General features: G+C 54.6%; 15 protein-coding genes across 15 annotated transcripts; 7 read left to right on the top strand and 8 right to left on the bottom strand.

The window, feature by feature from the left end:
* Nucleotides 1–1,414: 1,414 nt before the first annotated feature.
* Nucleotides 1,415–3,615, top strand: F5Z01DRAFT_679473 (putative glucoamylase GMY1; the record flags this gene model as incomplete). The annotated part of the gene is made up of 6 exons (XM_046265529.1): nt 1,415–1,637; nt 1,706–1,927; nt 1,983–2,130; nt 2,179–2,252; nt 2,323–2,442; nt 2,501–3,615. The coding sequence occupies 6 exons, from the start codon at nt 1,415–1,417 to the stop codon at nt 3,613–3,615; spliced, it is 1,902 nt and encodes a 633-aa protein (XP_046121307.1).
* Nucleotides 3,616–3,713: 98 nt separating this feature from the next.
* Nucleotides 3,714–4,958, bottom strand: F5Z01DRAFT_645743 (vesicular-fusion protein sec17). Its single transcript, XM_046262863.1, has 4 exons — nt 4,808–4,958; nt 4,619–4,742; nt 4,253–4,556; nt 3,714–4,191 (listed from the first exon to the last, which is right to left on the bottom strand). Exons 1-4 carry the CDS (start codon nt 4,838–4,840, stop codon nt 3,768–3,770), a joined length of 885 nt encoding a protein of 294 aa, XP_046121306.1. The 5' UTR covers nt 4,841–4,958; the 3' UTR covers nt 3,714–3,767.
* F5Z01DRAFT_384389 (uncharacterized protein) lies at nt 4,902–5,756 on the top strand. The gene has a single exon (XM_046259447.1). The coding sequence runs from the start codon at nt 5,142–5,144 to the stop codon at nt 5,697–5,699; it is 558 nt and encodes a 185-aa protein (XP_046121305.1). The 5' UTR covers nt 4,902–5,141; the 3' UTR covers nt 5,700–5,756.
* Nucleotides 5,757–5,780: 24 nt separating this feature from the next.
* On the bottom strand, nt 5,781–8,911 carry F5Z01DRAFT_679471 (protein phosphatase inhibitor; the record flags this gene model as incomplete). The annotated part of the gene is made up of 4 exons (XM_046265528.1): nt 5,781–6,025; nt 6,088–6,171; nt 6,786–8,647; nt 8,823–8,911. 4 exons carry the CDS (start codon nt 8,909–8,911, stop codon nt 5,781–5,783), a joined length of 2,280 nt encoding a protein of 759 aa, XP_046121304.1.
* A 741-nt stretch (nt 8,912–9,652) lies between these two features.
* Nucleotides 9,653–10,737, top strand: F5Z01DRAFT_645734 (uncharacterized protein). The gene is made up of 4 exons (XM_046262862.1): nt 9,653–9,830; nt 9,865–9,866; nt 9,942–10,048; nt 10,113–10,737. The coding sequence occupies exons 1-4, from the start codon at nt 9,791–9,793 to the stop codon at nt 10,570–10,572; spliced, it is 609 nt and encodes a 202-aa protein (XP_046121303.1). The 5' UTR covers nt 9,653–9,790; the 3' UTR covers nt 10,573–10,737.
* Nucleotides 10,738–10,782: 45 nt separating this feature from the next.
* On the bottom strand, nt 10,783–13,947 carry F5Z01DRAFT_616805 (uncharacterized protein; the record flags this gene model as incomplete). Its single annotated transcript, XM_046260935.1, has 2 exons — nt 10,783–13,673; nt 13,725–13,947. The coding sequence occupies 2 exons, from the start codon at nt 13,945–13,947 to the stop codon at nt 10,783–10,785; spliced, it is 3,114 nt and encodes a 1,037-aa protein (XP_046121302.1).
* A 33-nt stretch (nt 13,948–13,980) lies between these two features.
* F5Z01DRAFT_384352 (uncharacterized protein) lies at nt 13,981–14,881 on the bottom strand. Its single transcript, XM_046259446.1, has 2 exons — nt 14,413–14,881; nt 13,981–14,271 (listed from the first exon to the last, which is right to left on the bottom strand). The coding sequence occupies exons 1-2, from the start codon at nt 14,744–14,746 to the stop codon at nt 14,183–14,185; spliced, it is 423 nt and encodes a 140-aa protein (XP_046121301.1). The 5' UTR covers nt 14,747–14,881; the 3' UTR covers nt 13,981–14,182.
* Nucleotide 14,882: 1 nt separating this feature from the next.
* On the bottom strand, nt 14,883–16,878 carry F5Z01DRAFT_384294 (general substrate transporter). The gene is made up of 3 exons (XM_046259445.1): nt 16,514–16,878; nt 16,154–16,455; nt 14,883–16,102 (listed from the first exon to the last, which is right to left on the bottom strand). The coding sequence occupies exons 1-3, from the start codon at nt 16,620–16,622 to the stop codon at nt 14,990–14,992; spliced, it is 1,524 nt and encodes a 507-aa protein (XP_046121300.1). The 5' UTR covers nt 16,623–16,878; the 3' UTR covers nt 14,883–14,989.
* A 280-nt stretch (nt 16,879–17,158) lies between these two features.
* F5Z01DRAFT_679468 (family 32 glycoside hydrolase) lies at nt 17,159–18,709 on the top strand (the record flags this gene model as incomplete). The annotated part of the gene is made up of 1 exon (XM_046265527.1): nt 17,159–18,709. One exon carries the CDS (start codon nt 17,159–17,161, stop codon nt 18,707–18,709), a length of 1,551 nt encoding a protein of 516 aa, XP_046121299.1.
* A 231-nt stretch (nt 18,710–18,940) lies between these two features.
* Nucleotides 18,941–21,361, top strand: F5Z01DRAFT_383898 (fungal-specific transcription factor domain-containing protein). The gene has a single exon (XM_046259443.1). The coding sequence runs from the start codon at nt 19,115–19,117 to the stop codon at nt 21,212–21,214; it is 2,100 nt and encodes a 699-aa protein (XP_046121298.1). The 5' UTR covers nt 18,941–19,114; the 3' UTR covers nt 21,215–21,361.
* A 360-nt stretch (nt 21,362–21,721) lies between these two features.
* Nucleotides 21,722–22,751, bottom strand: F5Z01DRAFT_645726 (plectin/S10 domain-containing protein). The gene is made up of 2 exons (XM_046262861.1): nt 22,624–22,751; nt 21,722–22,563 (listed from the first exon to the last, which is right to left on the bottom strand). Exons 1-2 carry the CDS (start codon nt 22,660–22,662, stop codon nt 22,144–22,146), a joined length of 459 nt encoding a protein of 152 aa, XP_046121297.1. The 5' UTR covers nt 22,663–22,751; the 3' UTR covers nt 21,722–22,143.
* A 228-nt stretch (nt 22,752–22,979) lies between these two features.
* F5Z01DRAFT_633319 (telomere stability and silencing-domain-containing protein) lies at nt 22,980–23,843 on the top strand (the record flags this gene model as incomplete). The annotated part of the gene is made up of 1 exon (XM_046261942.1): nt 22,980–23,843. One exon carries the CDS (start codon nt 22,980–22,982, stop codon nt 23,841–23,843), a length of 864 nt encoding a protein of 287 aa, XP_046121296.1.
* Nucleotides 23,844–24,692: 849 nt separating this feature from the next.
* On the bottom strand, nt 24,693–25,242 carry F5Z01DRAFT_633318 (cytochrome c oxidase polypeptide VIb; the record flags this gene model as incomplete). Its single annotated transcript, XM_046261941.1, has 4 exons — nt 24,693–24,727; nt 24,780–24,843; nt 24,902–25,120; nt 25,153–25,242. The coding sequence occupies 4 exons, from the start codon at nt 25,240–25,242 to the stop codon at nt 24,693–24,695; spliced, it is 408 nt and encodes a 135-aa protein (XP_046121295.1).
* Nucleotides 25,243–25,335: 93 nt separating this feature from the next.
* Nucleotides 25,336–26,266, top strand: F5Z01DRAFT_645720 (uncharacterized protein). The gene is made up of 4 exons (XM_046262860.1): nt 25,336–25,709; nt 25,777–25,792; nt 25,891–25,953; nt 26,007–26,266. Exons 1-4 carry the CDS (start codon nt 25,647–25,649, stop codon nt 26,138–26,140), a joined length of 276 nt encoding a protein of 91 aa, XP_046121294.1. The 5' UTR covers nt 25,336–25,646; the 3' UTR covers nt 26,141–26,266.
* On the bottom strand, nt 26,267–26,979 carry F5Z01DRAFT_701771 (uncharacterized protein). Its single transcript, XM_046266416.1, has 2 exons — nt 26,519–26,979; nt 26,267–26,467 (listed from the first exon to the last, which is right to left on the bottom strand). Exons 1-2 carry the CDS (start codon nt 26,837–26,839, stop codon nt 26,330–26,332), a joined length of 459 nt encoding a protein of 152 aa, XP_046121293.1. The 5' UTR covers nt 26,840–26,979; the 3' UTR covers nt 26,267–26,329.
* Between the last annotated feature and the right edge of the window lie 6 nt (nt 26,980–26,985).

Below are 26,985 nucleotides of genomic sequence, written 5' to 3'. Positions count from 1 at the left end.
ATCAATCGCGTTGAATTTTCTTACTTCCTTTTTCTCTTCTTCTTCAACCACGGATCTGTGCCATTCTTCCTTTGCAGCCTTGAGGCTCGACCTCGAGGCTGTCAGAGTTGAGGAGTGTGCAGTTCGACACTCGAGCGGAGCCATCAACTCGTTATGGTGTTATTTCCTTGTCGACAGGTCCAAGAGTAACGGTTTCTGCGTCCACACGGACGTGGTCTCCGAGGCACTCTATTCCGAACCTTTTTGCCGAGACCGTTGGTCGGTGAGGTGGGAGGAAAACCAGGGATGTCTACATTTCTTGACCCAAGTATAGTGATGATGTCCTTGCCCCTGCTGCCAGCTGTAATTAGTCCCGCTGAATGCTCAACTCCAGCATGCATTCGCTGGCTGGCTGCGGTTGCATCGTACCTGTACTCAAAAGCCGCATGGAGGATATGTCGGCATGTCTGCTGGGGTTTACCGCTGCCCATGTGTCCTTGACTGCCCGTTCACACCACAAAGTTTGCATTCATCCCCACTCGAATTAATTAGACTGTTTCGAGATCAGCTCGCGTCGTAATGTGGCGCCGCAGCTCGGATGCAAGTTGAGTTGGTGCCGCCATCACATGTCCAACTACACGTGGAGAAGACTTGTTTCTTCTCATGTCCAGCATCTATTGCGTCGGCCCAAACACGTCGTCCGAGGACCATGTACCGACCAGACAACCGGTTCAGCTTTAGCCTCGCGATCTTTGCACGGATTGGGTAGTGTTTTCCTTTGCGCTCGGCCAAATCCCCAACATCATCAGATATGCGAGGCTCTTTGCAACCGCGCGTGCTTGGCCCGGCACTGGTCCTGATGCAGCGCTATTGATTCTTCTCGGCCCTATTATACATCATCATCATCCGCCCAGTTTCCCCATGGGGAACATATCCGTGGCGATGCCGGCGCTGTCATGGCTAGGACACGCTCAAAACGCATAGATTCTGCAGCCACATCTGGAACCCGGCAGTGAAGACATGGAGCTGCGTTCTGATAGGCCCAGGATCGAAATGCGGATGGCAGACAGACACTGACGTGCTTGTACCCCGGATCAGGCGCCCTCGACAGAGGACGCTGCTGACCTGTTGGTGTAATACAACACGCGCCTCCATACATAGCCACAGTGAGATACATCCCACGACCATTTGTCAGGTATGTACCTTATGCGGGACGGAGCAGCTCCAATGGGGTCATCACCACCGCAATCTAACCAAGTCGAGCTTCCGCCCTCTGCCGCATCATGTGGTCATGCTGGTTCGAATGAAGGGTAGGACTTGCCATACGTGGTGCTCGCCGAGGGACAATTCTACCTATATAAACACCATGGACCTGTCGATCTCTGCCGGGTCTGTGCTATCAAACAGCTCGACTCTTCTTACCACGCAGCCCCTCATGCATATCCTATCCTCCGCCCTGCTCCTAGGCTCCTTTGCCCTCCAAGCCGTCCTTGGCCGTCCCAACCTCATCGGCAAACGTGCTGTTGACGACTTTGTCGAGGCTGAAAATACCATCGCCCTCGAGAAGCTCCTGTGCAACATAGGTGCTGATGGATGTGCTGCTGCGGGTGCATCGCCGGGAGTGGTCATCGCCTCTCCAAGCAAGGTGGACCCTCCGTGTAAGTCAACCGCCGTCCGCTCCAAGGCCCCCAGCCGTGAACTTGTCACTTACAGTGATGTGTGGTAGACTTTTACACGTGGACTCGAGATAGTGCCCTAGTCTTCAGGAGCATTGTGGACAGGTTCACGGATCAGTATGACGCCAATCTCCAACATCTTATTCAGGAGTACGTGGGCGCACAAGCCAAGCTCCAAGGCGTTTCCAACCCATCAGGTTCCTTGTCAGATGGGCAAGGCCTGGGCGAGCCCAAGTTCGAGGTCAATCTCACCCCTTACACGGGCGCTTGGGGTGAGTACTTGCAGAACCCTATATAAAAAAACTGCAGCAGCTGAACAGCGTTTAGGCCGACCTCAGCGTGATGGACCTGCCCTGCGGGCCATCGCTCTTCTTGGATACGCTCAATGGCTCATTGACAACGGCTACAAGTCCACAGCCAACGACATCGTGTGGCCTGTGATCCACAATGACCTCGAGTACTCCGCTCAGTACTGGTTCGTAGCCGTCAACACGGAGCACGTATCGAGACTGACCATTCTTAGGACCCAGCCCGGCTTCGATCTCTGGGAAGAAGTGAACGGACAGTCTTTCTTTACTGTAGCGAGTCTGCACAGAGGTACGTACTCCCTGAAGGCACCCTTCCAGCAAAACAGCTTGTTGACAATGCCCTTTAGCACTTGTTGAAGGTGCCTCAGTCGCCAAGCAGCTGGGCAAGTCGGCAGACAAGTATTCCAACATCGCGCCGCAGGTTCTCTGCTACCTTCAGAATTTCTGGGTATCCAACGGCGGATACGTTGACTCGAACAGTGAGTATTCTGCTTCACACCGCCAGCCGCGCGTATATTCCAGCGCTAACCGCGACAGTCAATGTCAACGATGGCCGCACGGGCAAAGATGCCAACAGTGTCCTGGCATCGATCCATCTCTTTGACCCAACTCTCGGATGCAACTCGGCCACGTTCCAACCTTGCTCTGACCGCGCGCTCTCCAACCTCAAGGCATACGTCGACTCTTTCCGCTTCTACAGCATCAACAGCGGCATCCCTACCGGAAAGGCCATCGCTGTGGGACGGTACGCTGAGGATAGCTACTATCAGGGCAACCCGTGGTACCTCAACACACTGGCCGTAGCTGAGCAGCTGTACGATGCCCTGTATGTCTGGAAGCAGCAGGGCAGCGTCACCGTGTCGCAGACATCTCTTAGCTTCTTCCGTGACCTGGTTCCCAGCATCGCTACTGGAACGTACGCGAGCAACTCCGCTACCTACACAAGCATCATCAACGCCGTCTCAACCTACGCAGACGGCTTTATTGCCAAGGTCCAGCAATACACGCCCAGCGACGGCTCGCTCGCCGAGCAGTACTCCAAATCCGACGGGTCACCCCTTAGCGCCAGTGACCTGACCTGGTCGTACGCTGCCTTCCTGACGGCTACATCTCGTCGCGCCGGCATCGTGCCCCCAACCTGGGCGAACGGGGCGAACATGGACGTCCCAGGGACGTGCAGCGCGACCACGGCGGTCGGATCGTACACCTCTGCCACCAAGACCTCGTTCCCGGCCAGCCAGACGCCCACAGATGGCGTCCCCAGTCCTACTGATGGCAGCCCCACGACTACGGATGGCGGCCCAACGACTACCGAGTCTTCCGCGCCATGCGCGACAGCAACATCCGTGGATGTCACGTTCGAGGTGCGCGTCACCACGCAGTATGGTCAGACAATCAAGATCGTTGGTGATGCCAGTGAGCTGGGTCAGTGGAATACCGGCAACGCCGTGGCCCTCAGTGCTTCCTCGTACACAGCCGCGGACCCTGTCTGGAAGGGCACCGTGACTCTGCCGGCTGGCGCGCAGTTGGCCTATAAGTACATCAATGTGGCCACCGACGGCTCCGTCACGTGGGAGAGCGACCCGAACCGCCAGTACACTGTGCCCAAGACGTGCGAGACCACCGCGACGGAGTCGGACACGTGGAGGTAAGTCAGGGGGGGAAAGCCGAGAGGGCTGTTCATAGTACGTAGCAACCGCATTGCCAGTGGCAAAGGCTTCGGTTTCGGTACTCGGAGGAAGAAGAAGATCATGTATCATAAGTAAACTCAAGAACCGGCACATATTTACAGCTTTCTTACGCTTTACGCAAATTCATCATCCGAGTCCTCCTTCTTCTCGATTGTGTTCTTCACCCGCACCAGAAGTGTTGTCTTCCACTTGTCGAGCTTGCTGACTTGATCATACTGGAACAGCTTGTCGGTGAAGAGATCCTGGTCCTTGGCCTCGACCGCGGCCGTGAGGTCGGAGAGCAGTAGGTACTCGCGCTGGCTGGCAAACTGCGGGTCCATCTCGACGTAGCGCTCGAGCGCTCGTTGGGCGGCCACCAGGTCGCCGCTGGCCAGGTGGCAGATGCCCGCCTTGAGGAAGTACTCCTTGACACTGTACTTCATGAGGTTGTTGTTGATGGATTGCTGGGCGACCTTTTCGAATTGCTCAATGGCCTTGTAGTACTCGCCCTCCAACCCCGAGGCTTCGGCAACCTTGAGCCACAGTTTGTTGGCAAGTCTAGATTACGTGTCAGCACGCCTGTCCCCAAAGACAGATACCCCGGGCATCTTCTGCTTACGCTGTCGCGTTGTCGCCCTCGTACCATGTCGCTGCCGCCTCGTATGCCTCGAGGGCCCCTTTGGTGTCGCCATTTTCCTCGCACATCTGTCCCAAGGTCTCCTTGTGTCCGGCCGCTCGTCGAAAGTTGCCCTTGCTGCAGTATCGGTCGATCGCGACGTTCAGGCACCGGATCGCAGCCTGCGGGTCCGCCTGGCGGTACGCTTTGAAGGCATCGACGTTTGTATTCGCCGCGTCGTCGGGCTCTTTGAGGTTGTTGGTCTGGATTTTGGCGGCTTGCTCGAAAGCCTGGCCTGCCTCGACCACTGGTTCCCAAGCATCAGTTCCTGCGCTCGTGCTGTTTCAGTTTGGGGGGTTCGTATCGTACTCTGCTTCTGCATCTTGAAGGCGTTGCCGGCTTGCATGAACATGTCGGCGGCATTCTGGTATTTCTCCTCCCGGCCACCGAAGAAGCTGAAGCCGCTGCCGGCGCCATCGAGGGCCTTCTGGGCCTTTGGGTTGTGTCGTTAGCTGCGAAGCTCCCAAGAGCGGATGGCGGGGGAGGGGCATGCTGTACCTTTTGCAATAAGGCGCGAGGATCTTGTGCCATGGTCGCGTGATATGTAGGGTCGGGCCCAGGTTCAAATGTCCGAATCGGTGTTCGGGAATGTGCTTGGGTGTATACGGTCAAAGTGGCTTCTTGGTATTGATGCTGAGCTGCCTGGAGATGGAGCTTATCCGACGGCGTATCAGAAGTGTAACATATGACGCCAACAGGGTACGCAGTTGCTCAGCCACAAGTCAAGCCACATGCCTACCCGGCACCATCTCCAAAGGTTTAGCTTCAACTCTCGAGGCTCGCGAGCTGTGGGTGATGCTTCAATACTGCATCATCACAGCGCTTCGCAAGAATGAGGCTCTGTACAATTTGCCGACTCCCTGTTCGGAGGGCATTAACTCAAGCGCGCTATCTGTCCACCGAGACTCCTCCCCCAGCAGAAATCCTTGCGAAACCGACATGGTCCGTACGGTCGCTTCTATCGTCGCCCTCCAACGACACCGCGAAAGATGAGAAGATCACACCGAAACAACTACACCACCTCCTGAAGCTGTCGGCGCTCCCTCTCCCCAAGACTCCAGAAGAAGAACACTCCATGATTGCGACCCTTCAAAGTCAACTGCACTTTGTACGCGCAGTCCAGCGCGTCGACACGAAAGGCGTGGAACCCTTACACGCTATTCGCGACGAGACAGACCAGGGCACGCAAGAGGAGACTATCACATTGGACAAGATGAAAGGGCTGCTGGAGGAAGAGGTGCAAGTCGGGTACTACAAAAGACCAAAGAGGGTGAAAGCCAAGGTCGAAAGCGAAGCAGAAGACTGGGACGCGCTGGCCACCGCGTCCCGAAAGAAAGGTCGATTCTTCGTAGTCCAGGGGAAGGGGAAGAAAGCAGGCGAGGCTGCGTAGAAGTGTATAACCCAAATGATACCCCCACCCGCTCATAAATCAATCTACAGACGCTGCCGCATGTCGTTTCCCTCTCTCTAACTATGCCTTGGTCTCCTTCTCTTCCCGGGGCTTCACCTTGGGCACCTTTTCGTATGCATTCGGACTGGGCGCCCGATCCTTGCTCGGTCGCTTCTTCGCTTTGCGCCCGTGGCCGTGACCGCACGCACCCTTCCCCTTGTCGGGTTTGGACTCGGCTTCTGAATCTTCGTCGGAGCTGCTGCTGGATGTGTCTGATTCGTCGCTTGACTCGTCGGCCGCCTTGGGCTTGTGATATATGCAGCAGACTGTGTGAGAGTTAGTCGTTGTCCTGGGCGTCGCGCAGAATAGCACAGGCGAGCAAGCATACCTTTGGAGCTCTTGCGCCCCAGACCCTCGTTGTCCACCACGTCCTCCGCCCACTGTACTGATCGCCCATTTTTATTCCTCGCGCCTCGTAGACGAAGAACGCGCTGGGGTTGCTCCTGCGTAGATATAGGGATCGAGGGCGCCTCAGTGGTGGTCTGTGTTTGGGACGGTCCAGGCGCGGAGTGGCGCGATTGTGACCCCGACATGATGCGCGAGTTTGCTTGCTAGGTTGTATGTGTTGTCCAAAGAGGGAGGTGGTGGAAGCGATCAAGTCCAAAGCGAGTGGAAGAAATATGAAGTTGTAGGATGGAGGATGCAGAATTCAATCCCAGTGTCTGGAATTATGGAAGTCTGGGGTTTGTCAGTAGTAGCGACGTCAGAATTTGGAGGGGCATTTACGAGATCCTGTCACCCCACACTAATGTGCTGCTATTTACCTGAGGGATAGCATGTTATTCTGGCTAACGGAGTAGATACGAATAAACTGCTATTCTGTACAATGCGAAGCAGATTTTCCAAAGTACACCCGCTGTTCCCTCTCGATTTGGTACAGAGATCCGACCGATAATGGTCCGCCCACGATGCTAACGCCGGGTAATGCAGATCATGCTTGCTAGCTTTACATGTTGTACAAAGAAATGCGGTGCTAGGAACTTGCCTGCGCAGTCCTCATTTCATGCTTCTCCTTCTTCTTCTGACCGGTCATGCTTCTCCTAGGTCGTGCTCGCTTGTTCTCCGGTTTCACAAGCGGCTTGTTATGCAGCCATCCCTGAATCGGTCGTCGCGATCCGATGAAGCGTCCCTCGGGCGAGAATACATCAATCTCGGGCCAGGTGTATTCGGGCTCGGCGACTTTGACGGGTTTCTCTGGTTTGGCTGGTTTTGAAAACCGCGCCATCTCACGCAAGGTCTCTGTCGTTTCACGCCTCTCGCTCTTCATCGCGTCAAATGGGTCGCTGGGCGCTGGGGGTGTCTCCTCCTCCACAGGCTCGGGCGCCTTTTCCCTTTTGATCAGTTTCAAGTCCCGGGTTCGCATTTGTGCGACCACCTCGACGTAGCCAACGCCTTCAATCAAGAGATCGATCGAAAATACAAGGAATGGTAGGCGGTCTAGTGATAGTCCCACCGCGTTCTTCCGGGTCAACGGACCGGCTCTCAGCTTGGTCACGTCGTGTTTGAGCTTGAAGGTGCCCGCGTGCGCCATCCTGTCGCCGATCCCATCGATCGAGATATTCTTCACCCCAGGTGACATTCGTTGTTGACCCTGAAACTCAATGGCCTTGGTGGTGTTGGTAATGTGGTCGTCTAGAGGAGTGAAGTTGTACAACAGGAACGTGAGGTCGGGTGTCCGTGGGGTGATCCTGATGAGTCCGCCACCAAGAAGAAGAGACTCTGTAGATTTCGCAGAGATTTGCTCGGGAACGATTCGGCTCTTCATGATCATGCTTTGTCTGTGCTCAGGCTTCACGAACAGCTCGAGATCGCTCCTCTCGAGGCCTGGCAGATCAATGAGCTCCCCCTTTTTGTTGCCAAACGGAATTCGGATCGGCGAGGCCGTTGTGCCAGGCAACGACGATACGATTGGCATGTCGGGATACTGTGTAGCAGGTTGAGCAGGCGGGAGGAGCTCGCCAACATCCAGCTCCTCGTCGTTGGCGTGGTTGTCAATCGCAAGCTCGTTGCGGGGGTACACTGGAAGTGCCATGTCCTTGTCTCCGGCGATGCTCTTGGGAGCACCCGAGAGCCTGCCCTTGGGGTAGACCGCTTCGAATAGCTGACTCTTGCCAACATTCACTTTGCCGACCATCCATCCCGCACCGCCACGCTTCCAGATTTCCTCTCGAATATCAGAGGTCCACCATGCGCGCTTCGCACTGACACACCTCAGATTGCCAAGGCGAATCCGGGGCCCTATCCTGCCCAGCGCATCCCTCATCACATCCCGCAAGTAGGGCATCATGCCATCCACGATTTTCTTGGTCGGCCCAAGCAAGTCTCCTCGCGTGATGATGAAGCTCATCTCAATCTGACGGTCCCGCACGTATCTCGTGGCCTTGGATCGGCGGTTTCGCGACCGCAGCGGAATGTCGCCCAGGAGCACGTGGAGTCGCGGTATTAACGACATGGGAAAGTCGGCCGCGTCGATGATGTGGTAGATGTGGTTGTGTTTGTGCGGCGACTCCTCGATCGTCTCGCGCAGGGCCTCGACTGTGGGATGGTGCATCGATATTTGCGTCGAGCTATTGTTGAGGCCATGATGCATCAGTCCATGGCAGCGCTCGCAGACAGGCGGTTTCTCCTCCACCAGGTCGCGGACAGCGTTCATGTCCTGTTCACCGTTGCTCTCGCCCGTGATCAGGCTCGCAGCATCCAGACCGAGGGCCTCGAGCTCGGCTGCGTCGAGGTTCTTGAGCACCTCATCGACAAGTTGGTTCTCTTCCTCCTCCTTCGAGACCTCCAAGAGCGGTTCGTAACTTTTCTCCGAGTCGGGGTGCATCCATTTGCGCACCCTCTTGGATTTCACATCGTAGTAGCCGAAATGGTTTGGATCGTCGATCTGACTGAAAGCGCCGCAGCCAGCGCAATTCACAGGCAGACGTCGGCTCTCCGGCACATGAGGATCAGCAGCTGGCGTAGCTAGCGGTTGCGTAGCCGATTGTTCAGGGGTCGCCTCGGTGTGTAGATATCGTGGTCGGCGCAAAGTCTGGGGAGTCGGAGTCGGTCGGTTTAACGGACTAGTTGCGACAGACCGGACAACGGCAGGCCAAAACAGTACAGGGAGCGAGGACGTGCTCTGGCGAATTCTGGCCGCCCGAGGAAGCCATCGTGCCGATATTGCGCGATGCATGATCCTCTCACGACTCGACTTTGACTGTGGAAGACCCCCGAAATCTCGACTTTTGGCGGGAAGAAAAAAGTTGGAGTGACGTTGAAAGTCGCGTGTCAGCGCGTTAAGCAAACCCCACCGTCCCGCATAAGTACCTAGGTAGAATAGTCCGGTCGATTCCCGCCTCTACGTGCCAGATAATGAAGAGTTTATGTTTGAGCACGGATCGGGATCATTTCTGGATGCCAATTTTTGCCTTCTTGATGAGTTGGCAAGGCACTTTTGGCTCATGGCTCATCATCGCTTATAGGGATCGGGCTCTGTCGTGTCACAGATCACAACCTTAGAAGACCCCAGCAGTGAGCAACCCATATCAAGCCATATCAAATCGGACAGCGCAGGGCAGCCTGATAGGAAACACTGCGCGTCGTTCCACGTCGATCATTTCAGGATCCAGAGATTCTTCGAGCATCATCAAGGCCTTGTGCTCACCCCTTGAGGCCTCATTTACACCGAGGCTCTTTCACACGATGGCCCTAGTCTCTGTAATGCCGCAAGACCGCTGATCAGGAAGTAGCAGTTGCGCGGAGCATGAATGATGAATCCATGTCGCTTCATGTGTATCTATAAGCTAAGTAGAGGAAATAAATAAAAGTCGACAGATAATTAATAATATAAACGTGCCTTCCAATTGAATCAATGTCTTCGAGAAACCGCAAAGGACGCCTGGCGGCTTGTGCACAGACCACAGGGGCTCCACGTGATACGGGATTTGGAGAAGCAGAAACCGACGAAATCCAGGCGTCGCGAATCGCGAAGTCGAACATTTTGGACGATCTGACCTTTCCTGTCCACACGTCACATCACAACCGCCACAATGAGGACACTAGGAGTACGATGGAATAAGCTGAGACGTGTAAGCATCCCCCATACATCATGGATATTGATTTACTAACTCTCCTAGGCTGTAAGTTCACACCTGCGATATCGATACCTGCCAAGCCGCAAAGCTCACGAGACAATCCTAGCTCATCAACCTCCAAACAGGCCCCGGTGCCGCCATCATTCCTCCGAATGTCACACGCGTGCATATGGACTTTGCCGTCACATGTAAAGGCGGCCACATGGGACCCAAGTACGTCCCGATCCTAGGCGACACGGCCCAGACCAAGAGCAAGAGCTGACAGGAGATTTTCCAGGAAATTCTGGCGCGAGATCCTCCCCCGTCTCAAGTACCACAATCCCTCGATCCCCATGATCGTCAACCGCCACCGACAAAACGAGATCCCCCCCAAAATGACCATCTACGTCCGCAACCCGGACGTGCCAGAGCCCAGTGAGCCCCAGAGCCTCCAGCAACCGCCCTCGTCACATGCGGGCTTGTCGAAAGCGCAGCCGCCGCTGCCGACCGAGAAGACGATTGAGCTGGACATGAAGGACAAGCACTCGTCGTACATTCTCGAGTACTTTGTCGCCGAGACGAGAGCGCAGGTGCTCAAGCCCACGCCAGAGCAGGTGCAGGAGATCCAGAGTCTGCAGGATCTGGCCAAGCAAGGAGAGTACGACAGGGGCGTGCTGGACAAGCTCAGGGCAGAGAAGAAGCGGGAGAAGGATATGCTGGCACGGGCCAGGCAAGCGGGTGGTTTGAGCGAGGACTGAGTGTTGAACTCTGTTACTAAGCGTTGTATAGATGCTGTATCATTAGGCCATATAGAGGCCGTGTATAGGGAATTGAAAAGGCGCCGACCATTGGATCACCAGATTTTGCAGGGCGGGAATCTTGTCACTGGAACGAAATGAGCTTGAGTCCTGACAAAGACTGATCCATAAGAAACGTCGCCACGCTATGAAGCTCTAATACGATCTCTATTACTTTAACCCAAACCCCTCGCTTTCGTATACGGCTGTCCACAATTTAGTCCGTAGCTTCTCTTTGGTCGAATAACGCCAAATGGCCAGCATGTTGAAGCATGTCCGCGCAATGGGGAACCTCTCCGAGTCATCGCCCAGGCACGATAGTTTGAGAGGCATCATGGAGGCCCCAGCAGCTGGTAGCCGGTCACTGCCTGTAATAAACAACAACAGCTTCCGCTGGTCTTTGGGCGACGCCTCTTCAAAGACGTCCCAGAACCAGTTCACTTGATCCACAAGTGCATCTGGGTTCCTGTATTCCCAATTGTCGTATTCTGCTACACCCCGGAGTCGGGCTATGTCGAGAGCCTCGTCCGATCCTCTAACCAGCAGTTCGACCTCGTCTGGTCGGAAAAGGCCAAAGGCATTGCCGGAGCAGACATTGTAAAATCCCCTTTTGAAGGGCTCAAACTGGCGGTGGACGGATGTGTCCAGCAGGTAACGAACATACAGATCGACGAATTCACGTCTGTTCTTATTCGTGACAGCTTTGTTTTCGCCTCCCTCGCAAAGAGGGACTTGGATGACCGTGTCGTACCTTTGAACGTCAATGACAAAGCTCCAGCAATAGGTAGCCTCGACATCGCCCTCGTACTCAAGCAGCTGCCGGAGTCCACGGGCGAGACTGGGCCGGTATTGCGAAAGGTCCTCCAATGTACAGCGAGCTGCATGGCGTGTCGAGCTGGATGGGGCCGGTTGAGACGTGCCTGATGAAGAGCCAAGCAATTTTCGGAAAGTGAAAGGCGGCAGAGGCACGTCGAGAATGGTTGAGTTGTAGATAGCCAAGCCCATGATCGCTCCGACTAGGTAGAATTGGTCTAAGCTCTCGAACGAGAAGGGATTGAAATAGCAATATTGCGAATCCTCGTCGTAGATAAACAGGCCAAGGTCAGGGCTAAAGACTTCTCTCACCAGGAGGAGAAACCACTCCTTTCGCAAACCACCGCCATCAATCCCCTCTTCACCCTTGAAAGTGATCCGAAGCGCTTTCTTCGCGTCTTCGCTCGCACCTCCCAGCGTTTCGCCAATAGCCTTGAGGCTATCGTCCACCAGGCACTCGCGCCGGACGGTAATCTGCAAGAATTGGTTGATTGTGCGTCGTCGCATGATACTGTCAAAGAAAGCATCTCGGACGCTGTCCCGCATTTGTCTTTGCACATCGTGCTCGAGAATCTGTGTCTTGGCCCAGATACTCAACAAGAAGGGGTATTGGCAAAAGGCAAACTTGGCTCCTTTCTTCTCAAACTCGCGGAAATCGGCGACGAGGTCGATCGAGTCCGCCAAAGACACGTAAAAGTCGCTCAGAGGGAGAAATCGACCTCTCAACGCGCCTGGTTTGCTCAATGATGCCTCCCCGGCCAAACGCCCCGAGCTGGAGTTATTGGCCTCGAAGAATATGGCCAGTATCCGTGCTGCAGACTTTACCTGCCAATCGTCGATATAAGCCGCTCCTTGCGATCTCGCTTTGGAAGCCTTCTGGCTCAGCCGCAGCTCCTCGTGGAAGGCTGCGTTGGATTGCCCAGGACGGATTTGTGGCACAAGTTCTGAAATGTCGTTGACTCCTGGGGCGCTTTTCGTGTCACTATCCTTCCTTAACAATCGGTAGCCCAGGAAACCAGCAACGAGGTCCTTGATTCGTATGAAGCGGCGCGCATCGTATCTTCCAAACCAATGGACGAGCTGCACATGTAGCTCTGGTGCCAGATGAGAAATTATTCCGACGATGCGCTTGATGACCCGCGAGTGTCTTCCCGACAAAGGTCCAGACGCTGGGCTCCCCTTTTTCCTACCAAGGCCATTCTTTGAAACGCTTACGGCGCCAGTCTCATCTTCGCAGTCGAGCAAGGGGTTTTCTAGAAGAATGAGCAATGCTCGTAGCTCTTCCGCGTCCGTTATCTTTCCTCCCGGTCTTTTCAAAAACGATTCCACGGTCTTCATGAGGCTTTTCCTGAGGCCCACTTGTGCTGAAGCAACGTCTCGCTCAGCTTGCTCCAGCGCGTGTTGTTCGGGATCCTGCCAGTCAGGGCGCGAGCATACCTCGGCGCAAATAGACGGCCATCTTTCCATGGGGTTTACAATCAGCGAATACCACTCGTCCAAGTCCTCCCAATTCAGATGAGGTGACCTTTGAGGGGATGACCTTTGAGGAGGTGAAGAAATGGCATCCTTGCGATCTCTGTCAGCCCCTGTCTTTGATGGCACGTCGAGATCTTGTCCAAGCCACCATGTGCCATTCTTAGCGACATCACCCAGGAGCAAGAGTTTCGGATCGATGTTACAGACAGTTCTATTGCCTGGGTGGGCCTCGACGGGAGTCGGCTTTCTTGATGATGTAGGTTGCGCAGCTTTTTCGGGAACAATAGTGCGCTCCGTATGCGGAGTGCAGCGCGGTCTGGTCCTGAAGGAGTGGCTGACGTTCTCGAAGGAGCTGAAACATTCTTCGAGGTATTCTTGGACGATGTTGAAGATTGGCGAGGCTTTGGAGGTCCCAGATGTCGCACTGCTCTCAAGTATGCCGCCGGGGGAGGCTCTGGAGTGGCCTCGCGAGGGCGTCGGGGGCGTCGAGGAAGTACCGCTTGTAAAGACCTTGGGGACAGGCTTTGGGCACAGGGTAGGTGCCTCATTGAACACGTACTTGCGCACATATTCGATGTGCTCTTTGCCGGTAGTTGCTGCACTTGATCCAGCACATGTCTGTTGTGGTCGAGAATAACATTCGTCGTGTCGGGATGCGGCATCATCGAGTGCGCCCAACCGCTTGCTATCGTTGGCGCAGAATCTCTGAATCAAAAGACTACTCAGACAGTCATCCACTAGAAGTCTCGTACGGTCCAAAGAAATCGGCCTCACTGGAATCATAAGTATGAGAAAAGGGGAGCTAATAAGGTGTGGCAACCTACCCGGCACCTCTGGGGAAGTCTTCCTATCCTCCCTCTTCGTGGATGACTTTGCATGGCGGTTCTTCAAAGGGGAAAGATCATTGATTGTGGCGCATATTGTGCATCGAAACTCTTGGAGTCCTCGCGGCCAGCGCATGAGCAATCCGCAGGTCATGCAGTGCCCTGTCGAGTATTCATCTTTGCCCGAGACCTTGAGCTTAGGCCATTGAGGTTCGGTGGGCATCGTTCTGCATCGTGCGCCTTACGCAGCGAGGTGAGTACCCGAGCAGGCGCCTCCCCAGCTTGACGAAGTTGCGTATGTGTTGACTGTTGATGGGCGTGACTTGTGAGGCTGCGAGTCGTCACTGGCGTGGCAAAGTGTTTCGGTACGAGGTGAGCAGGTGCCGAATCTATAGGTGGGAGATCGGCAAGTGACTCGACACGTCTACCCTGCAGGCTTGAGACAGGACTGATGATAATCAAGAAGGTCGCGTCTTCTGTGTACCTTCGTGTATGGCTGAACTTGGCTTCGTTTCGATTTTGCGCTGGTCTGCAATCTCATACCGGTCTAGGACGTCCTTCTTAACCCAGCAATACTTTTGCGGCGCGCCGTTCATGTAGCCTTGAGATTTTGCGTGTGCGAGTGTGATGGGCTCACGTATCTCCCATAGGTGACAAATTTCGTACCCCCATTTTGAGGCCTTCTTACCAGCATTGAAGTCTGCGTTGCCGATGCCACCATTCTCTGGTACTTCTCCGGGCTCTTTCGCGCAGGAGACTTCTGCTATGTAGCAGACGGCGGATGTTGGTGCGGTTGTGTAGAACCAGATGCGGCGCACTTCATCGGGGAGTTTGTATTTTCGATACTCGTGGTTCTTGAGACCGGATGCGATATTTTCCATGTGGGCGGGCTTGATACTCATGAAGATATCGTGTTTGGTCGCCATGTTGAGAAGAATTTGTTGATGGTGAATTGTTTGGGTGCTAGACTGTGACTGTTTCCGGGATTTGATGGTCACCACGACCGCCTTCGTCGTCGACATTCGTCACGCACTGAAGGCGTCAAAAGTCTTGAACGCTTCATTGGACATGCACATTGAAAACCAACCACTAACAGTTGCATTGGCATTCAAAATGCTTGGCAGCTCTAGACAGTGAGATATTAGCTGTGCACACGCCTGCAGTACTAGGTACAGGTGAGTGAGCCTCCTTCATGTTTCTAGCATACATTCGTTGGAGTCGTTGAATTCATATTCATACACGAATCGACAGAACATGTTTCCCTCCTACGCCTTCTCATTATTGCCCACCTCCACCACGCTGGCGTCACTGCCTTGCACGTGTGCACTGTCGACGGCACCCTCACCCCTCTTTGGCTGTTCTCTCCACTTCCTCGCCGGGATACCATCTCGAAAGAACCCATTGATCTCTTCCATGCTCCTCCCCGTGACCTCGCCGACGCAAAAGTACACATACGCCCAGGTGATGAAACACAGCCCCGTGTAGACGAAGCCCGTCTTGGGGCCGAGGTTGGCCGAGTAGTAGAGGTAGGGCAGGGTGAAGACGGTGACCCAAACTGTGATCCAGAAGGCGGCGACGGCAATGGCGTAGATTTTGTTGCGGTTGCGGCCCACGGCCATCTCCGAGGCAATGGTCCACCCGAGGGGGCCCCATGCAAAGTTGAAGGCGACAATCTCGATGATGACAAAGCTGATGATGACTTTGCCAATGGTGTTGCTGGGCTGGCCGCCTGGAATACCCAAACACCCGACGACGAAGATGGACACCGTCATGATGCCAGTGGTGATCATGAGCAGGGGGCGACGAGGGAGTTTGTTGGCAAGCAAAACGGCTGCCAAGACGACGAAGACCTGAATGATGAAGACAATCAGGGTCATCAGGAACGGGTCGCTCAACCCAATCGCTTTTGAGAAGACGGTCCCAAAATAGTAAAACCACTGAATGCCGTTGATCTGCTGAGCGACCAAGGCGCCTGCGCTGTAGATCACTTTGCGCCGTTCAATGGGGTCTGTGAGCAGCTGCAACCAGCCACCTTCTTCTTCCATCTCCTTCTCGCGATCCAGGTCGTCCTGTATGACCTTGATCATGGGCTGAGGGTCATATGTCTTGTCCTCGCGATGAAGGAGCTGGAGAGCCTTGCGGGCCTTTTCGCTCTTCCCCTTGCGCAAGAGCCAGCGAGGAGACTCAGGCACCCACCATATCCCGAAAATGATGACCGCCGGGAACAGTAGTTGGAAGCCAATCGGGAAGCGGTACGCAAACGTGGTCTTGTTGTTGACCACGCCACGGTTGATGGCGGCAGCGATGATTTGTGAGACGGACAGGGTGAGCTGCCAGCACATGAGGAGCGGGCCGCGCATAGATTCGGGTGCAATTTCCTGCTTCTGTCAGTACACAATAACCAGGACGGGCAGGCTGTGTTGACTTACGCCCATGTAAAGGGGCGATGTGGCCGAGAAGTTGCCCACACCGTAGCCCAGGATCACACGGCCGGCTGTGATCATGACATTGCTCGAGCTAGTGACCAGTTGTAGAATCACGCCGACAACGATGGCGATTGTGCCCGTCAAGAAGACGCCTTTGCGCCCAAACCAGTCGTTGAGAGGCGCGGCCGTCAAAGAACCTACGAGCTCGCCGACGTTGATCATTGAGGTCATGATGGAGAGTTGCGAGGGCGAAATCTCATATTCGCCATCCGAGTTCAGTTCACCAAAATGGCGAACAAAGACGTCTGGTATTCCAGCGTCAGATATGTTGGCCTACGCATCAGGGATGTTGAAAGGACTTACCTAGAGTCGACACGCCGTTGAAGTAGACGCCATCATAGCCGTATAGGCAGGCCCCCAGAGCAGCAAAGCCACAGAACAGCCAAATGTAGGGATACTTGATTCCAGCCATGGTGATCAAATGATACGGGCGTTTGAGGTGATCCTCGGATCTGGACACTCGACTGACTGGCGGCTCAGCGATTTATTTATGCACAAGTGCGCCTGACGCCATGGGGAGAGATGTTCCCCAGCCTGGAGCTCCGTTCCCCAGATTTCTTCTGGCTCATGCGTGCCACGAGGCTCAACGAAAGTTGAATTCGCCTTTCAATAGGCTTGGTGAACCATGGCTGTCAAATGCGGTATCCACAATTACTTCTTTTGGGATGCCGCGGCGAGTGAGACGCCAAGAAGTGCCGTTTTGGGATCGATGCCGCGGGCGAATGCTCAAAGAAGCCTGCCGCGGCCGGCTTGGTTCACCAAGCTCCCACCGTCGGCCGGCGAGGCCTCGAAAGAGACCGCCGAGTGCTTGGTATGCGCCGGCGTGTGCCAGAGTCACGACTGTTTAAAGTCAGTCTGGAGGGACTGGAGGAAGAAGGGCAAGGCTTACATCCAAACAATATTGTCGAAGTTCTGCCGTCACACTGGCTTTCGTTGAGTGTTGACAAAATGGGCTCGTTACCAACACCATCCCATGAGGGCACCGCATACTCTCGCCCATCGCCAGCGCAGGCAGCAGCTGATGCCATCCCCATCTTGGTGGATGATACATATCATGTCTTTCATCTCACAACTCCTCCTTTCACGCAGCATCATCCGCCGCGACTGCGATCCTGCTGGTCGAGAATCAGGTCCCAGAATCTGGTGGATTGGACTCGAGACTCACAGCCTGTGCTGAAACCGGGAGCAAGACCTTCGGATCCCGACGCTGATGGAGTATGGACCGGCGCTGCTGTACATGGCCCTGACGGCAACATGAACATCTTCTACACCGGCTACAACCTCTCTCAGAATGGTAAACAGGTCATATTGCGCACCAAGTCCAAGGACCGGCATGGCGCCCAGTTCGAAAGTCAGGGAACAGTCATCGCCATCCAAGGAGACATGTCGCAATTCGAGGACATTGACTTTCGCGACCCGTATGTATTCTTCAATGATGCCGAATCGCGGTACTGGATGCTGGTCGCGACCAGATTGAGAAACGGCCCTCATTGGAGCCGTGGGTGCATCGCTCTCCTGACCTCGTCTAACCTCGACGACTGGACGCTAGATGCAGAACCGCTGTACTCTCCAAACGACATGTTCTGCCCCGAGTGTCCAGAGCTCTTCACCCTCCCAAGCAGCGGCAAGTGGTATCTGGTGTATTCGCGCTTCCACGCTCCCAACGCGGGCACCGTATATCGCGTCGCCGACAGCCCAAGAGGGCCCTTTAGGGTGCCGCGTGATGGGTCGAACGGCCGCCTGGATGGCCGTCGATGGTACGCAGCCAAGTCGTGTCCCAGGGCTGGGAACCCTGATCAAAGGCTGTACTTTGGCTGGCTTGGTGACTTTGTCGATGAGCAAGGAAAGTGGCTCTGGGGAGGGGACTTGGGCGTGCCACGGCAGGTGTCCGCTGATTCGCAAGGATGGCTGCGCGTGGACATGGCGCCCGAGTACCGCCATGCCCTAAGAGAGGCAGCTGAGCCTCTCGAGAAGGTGTCAGGGCGAGGAACCCTACTTCTCGAGTCTAGCGGGTCGACCAGGACCAGCTTCCCCAAACTCACTGCCGACATGGAACAGGATGATCTGCTGATCACCTTCAACGTGCAGACCAAGGAAGCGCATTCCTTTGGCCTACTTCTGCAGGCCGACGAGAGCGACAAGGCGTTTAGACTCAGCATCGCGGCAAATGCGCACGACAGTTTGTGCAGTGTCGCGTTGATGACGGACTTCCCTCCTCTGGATGACTTTTGGGCGGATCAGTACCAGCTTCATCTGCCGCGCCCCATTGACGGCCCGGAGCTCGTCAGGCATGACGGCCTCGATCTTGAGGGTGGCATCAGTGTGTTGTTGCGCGCGCGCTTGGTCGAGGTGTTTGGTGGTGGAAGATCGCTCAGCTTCAGGCTACCTGCGCCACGCGCGGACGGGGGAAAGACGAGGAGATTTGGTTGGTTTGTAGAGGATGGCGCGGTGGCCTTTGAAGAAATCGCCGTGCATAGGATCAGGCCGGGGCAGCTGTAAAAATTGCACGAAGACGAGACATGGCGGAGGACATGTGAGAAGTGGAAGTCGACAGTGTGAGATGTTCACCACAGTGCAAATCGCCAGTTTCGACGCGTGATTCACTGTAAGGGAGTGGGAGTGGCCTACGTTCAGGATGGCTAGTGATCACGGTACATTGATGAATCGGAAGAATTTAAACCGGGGAATTAATACAATCAGGTCTATCTTAGCTTGAACAAGACAATTATGTACTCATCAAACTGTTTCCGAGCAAGGACTATCGAGTCACGCAGGAGTTGAGTTGAAAGCACAGTGCGAAGTTCAGATCGCACCATCCGCGTGAACCCCAAGGTAATTCGACTTTGAACGTGCCTGAGCACCTCGATAACGTCAATCTTGCGCACCACATCCAGAAAATTCCATATGGAAATCATAACGCCAAATGATTTCGATGGCAGCGCCCGCAAACGAAAGCGACGTACGGACCGTCCATGCGATGCTTGCCGCCGGCGCAAGTCACGATGTGTGACAAAAGAGGATGAGAGCGATTGCATGCATTGTCAATTGCGGTGTACGGCATGCACATATGATGAGGGCACTCGTCCTCGAACGGCAGCAAAGGCCACTGCATCTGAGACTCGAAAGAAGACGCCCTCGAGAGCGACGGAGGGCTTCGCTGCTGCCTCACCTAGCCGAGCTTCGCAATACTTCAGGCCCATCAATGGACAACATCAGTCAGAGAAATCGCAATCGCCTTCAGGTTTTCAGATTACAGGGCCGCCCTCCAATTCTACCCTTCGATCCACGGACCCTGGGCAACTGGTGCCCGGATCATTGCCAGTTCTAGGCTTAGCTTCTGAGAGATTCGCTGAGCTGTACGGGCTAGGGAGTGACATGGAGCCCATACTTATGCGGCACAGGCCATACGACAAGACCACACATGAGTTCAGTCTGGAGACACACTCTATACGCAGAGTTGCGGAGAAAGACAACGGTCAGGAGTATCCTCTAACGTTCCACATGGCAGCCGACAACAAAGCCATCGAGGGAGACCCTACCTACACACAGGTGGACGCGGTCGAGGCATGTGTTAGCCCTCATGGCCCAAGTCTTTTAGATCTCTTCTGGCGCCAAGTACAACCTTGCTATCCAATATTATCCAAAGACACTTTTGCGCACGCCTATTCTAGGAGTTATCGTCACATCCCTGCCGCGTTACTGGGGGCGATATATCTATGCGCTATGCGATGGTGGACCTATGATCCAGAGTTGTCAATCCGAAGCCCACCAGACGGTACTCTACTCCGGAAACTGCTGAAAGAGTCGCTCCCCTCATCATACCACCGCCCGAAACTATCTTCGATACAAGCGGCATTACTCCTGCTCCAGTGTCAACCCGAGGATCCCCTGAACCCGGATCACACCTATCAATGGGGCATAACATGCCAAGCTTTGGCTGTTGGACAATGCTTAGGTCTGCATCTCGACGCTACGAACTGGAGTATACCACCATGGGAGCGGAACCTGAGGAAAAGGTTAAGCTGGGCACTCTATATGCAGGATCGCTGGACAGCCTTGGCATATGGCCGGCCCGTCCACATCCACGAAGACGACTGGACCGTGCCAGACCTGACTCACGCTGACTTTACAGATGATGACACGATTGCGGCCAGCGCCGACGAGGAGCGGAAATCCATAGGCGCGACTGGCAGAATACAGTTCATGCAAATGGTCAGCCTGGCCAAGATCTTATCTTCAGTCCTGTCAACGTTCTACACGGCCAAAGCGAGCCGCGAACAAGACACGGTTATCCTCCATGAGAAGGCATACCCCTTGCTCCAAGCTCTCAACAATTGGTACTCGGCGGTTCCAGCCTCGCTGCAGATGGAAGTCACGTATCAGCGCAAGCTTTGCTTCCATGGCCACCTGCACTTCTCATATTACGGCGTCGTCATGGCCATCCTTCGCCGCCTGGTCCGCTCGACGGCTCTCCCTCCTCGCTGCCTTGACCATGCTGTGCTGGGCGAGATTCGCCAGATCTCCCTGGAGACGGCGCAGTGCGCCATCGCATTTGTGACCAGTCTTCGACCTGACCACATTGAGGCCTTTTGGTACTTCACTTCCCCGTACCTGTACTCGTTGCTCGGGTCGTTCACCACTCTGCTTCTTGTTACTTCACTCTCTACCCAGGAACGCGGTTTCTGGCAGGAATCCCTCAACTCATATCTGTGGACCCTGCGTATGATGAGCAAAAGTTGCGAGCCGATGCAGTATGCTGTCAACAGACTGGAAGGTGCCATATTGCGGGGATTGGAGCATGCACTCGCGGTGAATCTGAACGAACCGGTCGACGACGAAGATGTGAGTCCCATGATGGCGAACTACGGGGGCGACGTGTTTGATTTTACAGATTTCGGGGACTGGGACTTGGCGGCCACTGGCAATGAGGGCGCATTCGACTTACTCAGTGCCATGGCGTTGCAGCCAGGAGCTATGCCTGGGAATGGCAACGGCCATGTGTAGTAATCCGGTCAATAAGCCGTGGGGACTGTATCACTGTCTGAGTATAGGCCAGTTTATCCATTGACCCGAGGCAGCGAATAAACTCATTCGCATCGGAGTGTGTTGGCGACATTCTGGCCAGTGTCATCATCTCTTGGTTCTACCACGTAGTACCGGTATACCTGGACACTGGCGAGTGCAATGCAGGCACGTAGATTTTGGCGTGGTTCATGAAGTACCAAAGCAAGTCATTCCTGTAGCTCAGGGGTATAGGCACTGTGGATAAGTTTGGGCACTACATCTCTGTATCTTTGTCACTGATATGAAAGGACAGCTGGACTCTGGAACCAATTAAAGTTACACCCTGCTGTTGTTCCGGCGAGGCCAGATGTCTCAGCAAAGAGCTGTCGGCGTGAAGCCTTGAGCCGCTCGAGTTTCTGACCTGTCTTGCATACCATCGAGGTACGTGCAAGTGCGCTCCCCTTACGAGGGTCAGAGATTCGTTCAAGCATCAGCTCGAAACATGGAACAGGGTAGGGCCAGGGTAATCCGAACTACTTAGCAATTCACCTGAATTACCCATAAACATCACATAATCACGCAGACTCAGGTATTTCATAAAGTGTTGAGAGCAAACGTGAACCCTAATGCAAACCATGTCCGAGGGCTCTGTGACCTCCTTAACTCCCACGGTGAAACCCCACGTAACCGATCATCCACATGCGAGCCCAGGCTCGATCATTGTGCTTTTATTTTCCCTCCATGTTTAGAGTACATGTCGCCATAATCCTTGCGCCATGTATCGTGAGAGTGATGAGTGGGTATGCGTAATTCCGATCGGCTTACGAAGGGGGAGCGCCGCCGCGGCCACCACCACGTCCGAAACCACCACGGCTGTGTGAAGATTAGCATCCAAGTCCACAAGAGTCAGCTGCCAACTGGGCTGAGACTTACAACTCAGGGGCGTAACCGCCAGGAGCACCAGCACCCTCCTTGCCCTCACCAGCATCCCGGCGACGGTAGCCACCCTCGCGGTCGCCACGGTCACCACCACGTCCACGGCCGAAAGGCCTCCTCTCACGCTCACCCTCGCCGAGCATGCCGCGGGGAGGAGCGTGGGTGCGCTGCGACTTGATGTGCGTAGCGGGAACAATCTCGGCGGGCAGGTGCAGCCACTCGCGGAGGTAGTCGAGACCCTCGGGGGTCAGGGTGTAGTAGTACCATTGCCAGGAGAACTGGGTCTTGACATAGCCGCGGGAGGTGAGCGACTGGCACGCCTTGATGACGAACAGGTTCTTGGTGTCGATCTCGGGGTGCTTGGGCAGGTTGAACTCCTTGGGAGCGACGAGCACGCCCTCACGGAAGAGGTACTGTTGGAAAAAAGTTAATTAGCCAATTTTTCGTCGTCGTCGGAATCGATGCGAATGTACCTCGTGGATCTTCTTGCGGTCGGCCTTGGGAATCAACATCGTGGCGGTTGGGGTGGAATTCGTTCGGTCGACGTTGGGAGAGCTGGTTTCAGTCGGACTGCGATGAAGATGCCTGCGCTCAAATTGAATTTCTTGTGGGCGGAAACCCTACAATCGAGAGTGGGGTGGCTTGGGAGGCAGTGGGGGCTGTGGCTGAGATCACGTGCTAGTCTGTCAACCGGTGGAGCATTGGTGTGGCGCACATGAGGCGGGTCTTGGCGTTGAGTCGCAGCCTCCACCTCGACTTCGCGATCCGCAACTTGTGTTAAGCACGTAGTGCATCTCTCATCAGCTGCATCTCGACAACTACTTCCAAGATGGCGAACAAGCGCGTGAACACCCTCATCACGACATTCGGTGGTCTTGGACTGCCTCCCACACTTTCCCTGCCCACAGAGGCCTCGGCAACCACAGCGGAAATGGAAGGCAGCATTCTCGATCGGTTACCCTCTCAAGACACCAAATTCATCATCACTACGCTGGGCAACAAGCAAATAGTACCTCGATCCGACAAATTTGTATCCGACTACCTTGCGCATGCCGACGATGACTTTCTGTCTCTACGACTCAGTGTTCCCCTATGTGGTGGCAAGGGTGGCTTCGGCTCACAGCTTCGCGCCGCAGGCGGGCGCATGTCGTCGAAGAAGAAGCGCAACCAGGAAGATCACGGCTCAAGTCGCAATCTGGATGGGCGACGATTGCGTACGGTGAATGAAGCCAAGGCACTGGCGGAATACCTGGCCATCAAACCCGAGATGGATAAGAAGGAGAAGGACAAGCGCCGTGAACGCTGGGAGCAAGTTGTCGAGGCCGCTGAGCGTAAGCAAGCCGAGATCAAGAATGGAGGGGAAGGTCGTCTTGACGGCAAATGGGTTGACGACAAGGAGGAGAGCAATGAGAGGACACGGGATGCGGTCTTGGCAGCCATGAAGGCCGGCAACTACACCGACAACCTGCTTGCGACCTCGGCCGGTTCCAGCTCTTCGGGAACCAGCCAAAAGCATTCTGAATCGGAGGAGGGCGAAAGCCCAAGCTCACAAGAGTCAACGCCGCATACGAAGCCAGCGGAGACAGAGAAGACAGTCAAGGGAAAGGGCAAAGCCCCTGCTTTCTTTGGGTTCGACGACGATGACGACGAGTTCATGAGCTCGGACGACGATGACGAGACGGAAAAGAAGTGAATCTGTGCGGGACATCACTGTCATCTTTGACCACCACTTACCCCTGACCTCTCATTTCTGTCCTGGACCATCGAATTCAGTCCGTCATTAAACTTGGTTGAGGGACGCCACCGCGTGCTAAAATTGAGGCACCAACAATCCGGTCATGATGGGAAAGATATTCATGACCAAATGGGATCGGTGACTTCTTGTCAGTCCCCCCTCACACAGCCCTCTCGGATGTGGGATGATCTCCCAGCGCAGCTCTTTCAGCTCAGCAGTTGTCTACGACCACGGCTCGTTAGGTGCTAAGACGATACGGCAGCTAGCGTTAGAGAGCAGAATCTAGCTGCCACCGCTCAGTGTCATGGTTCAATAGCTGTGCAGCGCTCAGGCCTTACAATACCATTGCTGCTAAATGTTGACACCAGCGCGAGCAACTTGGTGGAGCGGATACTGTATCGGAGCAGACCAAATCTGTGAGTTGTTTCTGTCGCCCGCACAACCCTCAACTCTGGTACGATGACCCATCCCCATTAATTGGTCTACTCAACCGTCGAAGACCTGATCAACTTGGCATATGTCTTTCAACAGGACAAGCTTGGTGGGCTTGGCAAGCAGATTTACGCAGATGACGTCGCATGCGGACTTGTCAATATAGCACGTAGCACATGCGTGCAGCTAGTAATAGTATGTAGCAATAGCACAAATGAAAGCGTTGTTTTTCTAGCCTGTATTCAGATGGGCAGACTATTCCCAAACCTGCAATCGCTGTCACCACTGGCAGTAGCCTAGCTTCATTTGACTATCGGAATGCATCAATGTTACAGAACTCCATCACCCAGTGTCATTTGTTGTCCTGAAGAGCGCTTAAGCGTCAAGCTTGACAGGGAACTGGCCGGCCTCTGTAGCGATATTAGCATCCATTCTCAGCGGCGTGTATCGGGCATCTCATACCTCGTTGCTCGTCCCAGCGCTGGTACCATCCCGAGGGGCAGAGCGAGCGGTAAGCGAGCCAAAACTTTTGCCATGGGTCAGTCTCAAGACACAAGCAAATCCTTGAACTTAGAAGTTCGTACCTGGCGGCAAGGAGCAAAGTCCTCTCCCTTGGCGATAATGCACTTGTGGTAGTCCACATAGTTTTGCCAGCAGTGCTTGGTCTGGTTGACGTTGGGGAAACGAGCGTCGGTGCCTATTCGGATGTTCGCGTCAGCCATCCGCCGCTTCCATCGAGCCCAATTGATCCCGTATGAAAGGTCTGAATCGTAGCCGTCGTCGAGAGTCGGGTTTCTTACCAGCTGCGCGAGAATGTTAGCCTCGGATTACGAACTCGATTAAATTTCGCGACAGAGGGATTGTACGTACCAGTCACAAACTTGAAGGGCTTGGTGACAAGCTCCTGACCATCTTCCTCAGCCATTGTGATTGTTGCGAGATCGTGCTTGTTGGGGGAAAATGTTCGGTTTGTCGATGACGGCAAGATTGGGTGAGGTTGTTCGCAGGACGAGGTTGAACGCACCGACGCAGTCGGGATCGAATCAGGTGGCCTGACCTTTGGAGACAGCCGGCTAGCTTTCAATGTGTGCCTGATTTTTGGGGATTGCCGGGTGCAATTGGCGTCAGGCATGCAATTGCTTGTGCGTTCATTGGCTTTCCGGCCGTTCCAGCAACCAATGCGGGTCCAGCCTCTGTGCCTTCGCCGGAGACTCAGATGTCTACTTCGGGTCTTTGCTCCAAATAACCACGCCTTGACGAGCATCAGCCCACCAGCAACGACCACCGACGACGTGAACAACTCCCTCTGAACCTCTCCACTCCTTCAACATGCGCTCTACCGCCGCTCTCAGGATGTTCCGTGCCACGCCGCGCATGATGCGTGCGCCTCCTGTAAGCTTTTGTTGGATACACTGGTCTGCAATTGGCTCGGCCTTGCTAACAAACTTGCGTCATACAGAAGGAGGACCAGGCCGGTATGTGACGATATCCGACCAATTGGGACGGAAACGACTCGGGCAAGGTCGTGATAGGGACGCAAGGAACAGCACGACTGACGGCGGTTGCTTTACAGGTCACACCATCTCTCAGCGTCTCAGGAAGCTCAAGTCCATCCCTCTCGAGCTCTACCCCCTTGGTACGACACCACGGAGATACTACGAAGAAAAGCGCAAGACTAATATTGGCCAGCTGTCGTCGTTGGTTTCGCCGTGTTCGCTGCCGGCTACTCGAGCATTCGCAAATTCGTTGTCGACAAGAACCTTCGTCTTGCCCGACAGGGCCCGGGTGCTCGCGCCGAGAGCCACGGCAGCTCCGACCACTAGGGAAGCAAAAGTTTGTCAGGACAGACATCACAAGTATATTCCATTTGTCAGAGGTTGGAGCATTGTACATGTGTTAGCAAGAAGGGAGGAATTGGATTTCTTGATAACCATTGTGTTGAAACCACAAACGCCAACGCTATGCACATCCTTGGGGCTCCCGTGAATTGTCGTGATTACAAGGTCCAGTAATTACGCCTGTTTCGGCCCTGCCACGTCTAGGCCTTCTAAGCCTTGCATCGGATCAGGGCCGGTCATGTCCGTGGGCGGTGGCTCTTCGCCAGAAATGCCATTGCTGTCCTCCGCAGTATTCTTCGCCAACCAGCCTTCCTACGATATGTTAATCATTGCAACTTTGAACGCGAATGGGGGATTGCCTACCTGTTCCCAAACAGCGGTTTTGCTCCCAAGACCCTCGTCCGCACTTTTGGGTGCCTTGGCTTGTGAACATCTCAGTATCTTTCCAAAGAATTCTGCCTGGTCCATGTTGTCTATGGCTTCCTTGGCATCGGCAACATCCTCGTACTCAACGTACGCGAAGCCGCGGTGTGGTTCTGTTGAGTTTGGCGCATCGTTCTTCGGCACTTGAACTTCTACTATCTCCCCAAACGGGATGAAGGCGTCCAGGACGTGTCTGCTGGTGGCCATATGAGAGAGTCCACCGACGTGAACAGTCGCTTTCCACCGAGCAGCGTCTGTCATCTTGATTTCTGGGATTCGCACGAAGAAATTGTGAGCACTTCAGTTGATAAGGGTCCTTGATCTGTAAGTGAATGTAGCTTTCCTACCTGAATCTTCACCTGGACCGATTCACGTATCACGTGCATCGAGGCCTATCGATGATGGTG

This window comes from Emericellopsis atlantica (assembly GCF_019669845.1).
Source record: "Emericellopsis atlantica unplaced genomic scaffold F5Z01scaffold_4, whole genome shotgun sequence".
In the NCBI taxonomy this organism is placed as follows: domain Eukaryota; kingdom Fungi; phylum Ascomycota; class Sordariomycetes; order Hypocreales; family Bionectriaceae; genus Emericellopsis; species Emericellopsis atlantica.
This window is presented reverse-complemented; position numbering and strand designations above follow the sequence as displayed.

What these genes read in the sequence shown, in the direction of transcription:
- F5Z01DRAFT_645726 (XM_046262861.1), bottom strand. Translation starts at nt 22,662, where the DNA reads ATGTTGATTCCCAAGGCCGACCGCAAGAAGATCCACGAG. An exon ending in ACCGCAAGAAGATCCACGAG is followed by an intron (nt 22,564 to 22,623) that starts GTACATTCGCAT and finishes TTTTTCCAACAG; the next exon opens with TACCTCTTCCGTGAGGGCGT.
- F5Z01DRAFT_384352 (XM_046259446.1), bottom strand. Translation starts at nt 14,746, where the DNA reads ATGTCGACGACGAAGGCGGTCGTGGTGACCATCAAATCCCGGAAACAG. An exon ending in CAACGCAGACTTCAATGCTG is followed by an intron (nt 14,272 to 14,412) that starts GTAAGAAGGCCT and finishes AGGACGTCCTAG; the next exon opens with ACCGGTATGAGATTGCAGAC.
- F5Z01DRAFT_384294 (XM_046259445.1), bottom strand. Translation starts at nt 16,622, where the DNA reads ATGGCTGGAATCAAGTATCCCTACATTTGGCTGTTCTGTGGCTTTGCT. An exon ending in CAACGGCGTGTCGACTCTAG is followed by an intron (nt 16,456 to 16,513) that starts GTAAGTCCTTTC and finishes CTGGAATACCAG; the next exon opens with ACGTCTTTGTTCGCCATTTT. An exon ending in CATCGCCCCTTTACATGGGC is followed by an intron (nt 16,103 to 16,153) that starts GTAAGTCAACAC and finishes TGACAGAAGCAG; the next exon opens with GAAATTGCACCCGAATCTAT.
- F5Z01DRAFT_645734 (XM_046262862.1), top strand. Translation starts at nt 9,791, where the DNA reads ATGAGGACACTAGGAGTACGATGGAATAAGCTGAGACGTG. An exon ending in GGCGGCCACATGGGACCCAA is followed by an intron (nt 10,049 to 10,112) that starts GTACGTCCCGAT and finishes GAGATTTTCCAG; the next exon opens with GAAATTCTGGCGCGAGATCC.
- F5Z01DRAFT_645743 (XM_046262863.1), bottom strand. Translation starts at nt 4,840, where the DNA reads ATGGCACAAGATCCTCGCGCCTTATTGCAAAAG. An exon ending in CTTCAAGATGCAGAAGCAGA is followed by an intron (nt 4,557 to 4,618) that starts GTACGATACGAA and finishes CTTGGGAACCAG; the next exon opens with TGGTCGAGGCAGGCCAGGCT. An exon ending in GAGGGCGACAACGCGACAGC is followed by an intron (nt 4,192 to 4,252) that starts GTAAGCAGAAGA and finishes CACGTAATCTAG; the next exon opens with ACTTGCCAACAAACTGTGGC.
- F5Z01DRAFT_383898 (XM_046259443.1), top strand. Translation starts at nt 19,115, where the DNA reads ATGGAAATCATAACGCCAAATGATTTCGATGGCAGCGCCCGCAAACGA.
- F5Z01DRAFT_701771 (XM_046266416.1), bottom strand. Translation starts at nt 26,839, where the DNA reads ATGACAGACGCTGCTCGGTGGAAAGCGACTGTTCACGTCGGTGGACTC. An exon ending in AAACCGCTGTTTGGGAACAG is followed by an intron (nt 26,468 to 26,518) that starts GTAGGCAATCCC and finishes AACATATCGTAG; the next exon opens with GAAGGCTGGTTGGCGAAGAA.
- F5Z01DRAFT_384389 (XM_046259447.1), top strand. Translation starts at nt 5,142, where the DNA reads ATGAGGCTCTGTACAATTTGCCGACTCCCTGTTCGGAGGGCATTAACT.
- F5Z01DRAFT_645720 (XM_046262860.1), top strand. Translation starts at nt 25,647, where the DNA reads ATGCGCTCTACCGCCGCTCTCAGGATGTTCCGTGCCACGCCGCGCATG. An exon ending in TCTCGAGCTCTACCCCCTTG is followed by an intron (nt 25,954 to 26,006) that starts GTACGACACCAC and finishes AATATTGGCCAG; the next exon opens with CTGTCGTCGTTGGTTTCGCC.